Source organism: Austrofundulus limnaeus, unplaced genomic scaffold, assembly GCF_001266775.1.
Source record: "Austrofundulus limnaeus strain Quisiro unplaced genomic scaffold, Austrofundulus_limnaeus-1.0 Scaffold194, whole genome shotgun sequence".
In the NCBI taxonomy this organism is placed as follows: Eukaryota; Metazoa; Chordata; class Actinopteri; order Cyprinodontiformes; family Rivulidae; genus Austrofundulus; species Austrofundulus limnaeus.
The window spans coordinates 979,045-981,443 of NW_013952596.1; the positions used below are offsets into that span (position 1 = coordinate 979,045).

The 2,399-nt window shown below is 42.7% G+C and overlaps 1 protein-coding gene across 1 annotated transcript in view; it reads left to right on the forward strand.

The window, feature by feature from the left end:
- klf1 (Kruppel like factor 1 (erythroid)) overlaps positions 1 to 1,299 on the forward strand; it is a 3,487-nt gene extending 2,188 nt beyond the window's left edge. Inside the window, exons 2-3 of the mRNA XM_014018535.1 lie at positions 161 to 986; positions 1,054 to 1,299. Coding sequence (XP_013873989.1) covers positions 161 to 986; positions 1,054 to 1,229 — 1,002 coding nt within the window. The 3' untranslated portion in view covers positions 1,230 to 1,299. The remainder of the gene's footprint in view (positions 1 to 160; positions 987 to 1,053) is intronic.
- Positions 1,300 to 2,399: the final 1,100 nt, after the last annotated feature.

The following is a 2,399-nucleotide window of genomic DNA, read 5'->3' on the forward strand; positions in this document are numbered from 1 at the left end:
TAGTTATATTTTGTTGGTGCMAAATTAAAATTAGGATAAAAAATTCTAAGTATATGTTTTATAGCACAACATAGTTGAATTATTTGCTAAAATATTTTGGAGCTCCTTCAGAGTCTCATGGATAGCTGGTGACCCTAATTTYTGAATCTTCTCCCTCCAGGTGTGGAAGTCCGAGGACGTGTCTCTCCCTCTGGACTCTCCTCTAAACAAACTGTGTCCAAGCAGCTCGGAGCAGGTCCAGCTGTGCCAGCAGGTGACGGAGGAGCTCCTGAACGACGAGAGCCAAGCATCCTGGGACATCGAGCTCCTGCTGTCCGAGTGGAGCAGCGCCTCTCCTGACCTCAATCTCAACTCTCCGGAACCCAGCCCGAATATGGCGTACCAAAAGGCGAGCCTGTTCAAGGACCAGACTGAGCCTGAGGGTCTGCAGGTGACCGGAGGAGGCCTCATGGCTGAGCTGCTGTCACCTGAGACCACATCAGTGCAGCCGGAGCTGTATCATCATGGTTWCAGCGAAGACCAATCAGGGATTTTATCGCCTAATGTGCAGAACATAAATCAGTTTGAATTCCCTCAAGGAGGGGGTGCTGAGCGACCYAGAGGCATCAGTAAGGTCACATCGTGGGACTTTAACCCTTACTACGCTCAGCAGCACCTCCCGGTGGTGACCTTCCCCAACAGCAGATTCATCCCCTCGCAGGTCGTGACCTCTGACCCCCGACACTATGGCTACATACCCCACTTCAACGCCAACCTTTACAGCGAGTACCCCCACAGCCAGGCCACTGCCCATATGCCCCCTCACCAACAGCACCACCAGCAAATGCTGGTCAGACCTCACCTGCCCCCCAGTGGGGCAGAGGGGAAGCGCGGMAGGAGGCCTGCAGGGAAAAAGAGGCCAGCCATCCACAGCTGCGAGTACCCCGGCTGCAGCAAGACCTACACCAAGAGCTCCCACCTCAAGGCCCACCTCCGTACTCACACAGGTAAGCAAACAGGCTTCAGTAACTCCCCCTTAAATCATCATTTAACGCTTTATCATGTCGTCAACAGGGGAGAAACCTTACCACTGTTCATGGGAGGGCTGCAGCTGGAAGTTCGCCCGCTCCGATGAACTGACACGGCACTACCGCAAGCACACGGGTCAGAAACCCTACCAGTGTCTGCTGTGCCAGAGGGCCTTCTCCCGCTCGGACCACCTGGCTCTGCACATGAAGAGACACGCCTGAGTAAACATTAAAAGATATTCACAGATATCCTCATTTACACCAAATAAATTGATATTTACTTTTAGACTGACAATTTTGAAGCAATAGGATCATTTTGAGGACCTTCACTGATGTAACGACATCCTTGGCTCAGCATCTCTACATGCCAGGATTTAATATTTATTCCAAGTAAAGACTCAAAAATAAATATTATTAATAAATAAAAATAGGTTTAGTTCCATTATAGCCACAGAAAAAAATAAGGTACAACTCCAAACCTGAAAAAAAGGGATGTTGTGTAAAATGTGCTCAAAACAGAAAGCTATGATTTGTAAATCTATTTAATCCCTCTTGAATAAAGCGTTACAAAATTACAAAAACATTTAGTGAAGCGTTAATTGGGTTAATTAAATGACAGGGAATGAAAAGAGCATTTTAGACAGACTGAAACTCAGAGGTTCAACAGTCTACAAAAAGGTCAAAACTAAAGTAGAGGAACTTTTTATAAAATCCTCAAGATTTCAAGAATCTGGAGAAATTGATACTGATAAATTATCACGCAAAGAAGAACACCATCCAGAAATGCTGTTGTCACCAAATCTAATTTAAAAATGAAATCGGATCAGACGGATCCATTTAGGAAATATTAGGAAATCTGATGCGTTCGCTACGTTCCCTCACAAATAAAATGTGCGCTCATGAGATTTACACATTTAATTTGTACAAAACTTCCCAATGTTTTTTTTTTAATTGGTGCTGGATTTAAAATATACTTACAAACCAGAGCCCATATTTATCAAACTTCTTAGAATCACTCTNGCATCTCTACATGCCAGGATTTAATATTTATTCCAAGTAAAGACTCAAAAATAAATATTATTAATAAATAAAAATAGGTTTAGTTCCATTATAGCCACAGAAAAAAATAAGGTACAACTCCAAACCTGAAAAAAAGGGATGTTGTGTAAAATGTGCTCAAAACAGAAAGCTATGATTTGTAAATCTATTTAATCCCTCTTGAATAAAGCGTTACAAAATTACAAAAACATTTAGTGAAGCGTTAATTGGGTTAATTAAATGACAGGGAATGAAAAGAGCATTTTAGACAGACTGAAACTCAGAGGTTCAACAGTCTACAAAAAGGTCAAAACTAAAGTAGAGGAACTTTTTATAAAATCCTCAAGATTTCAA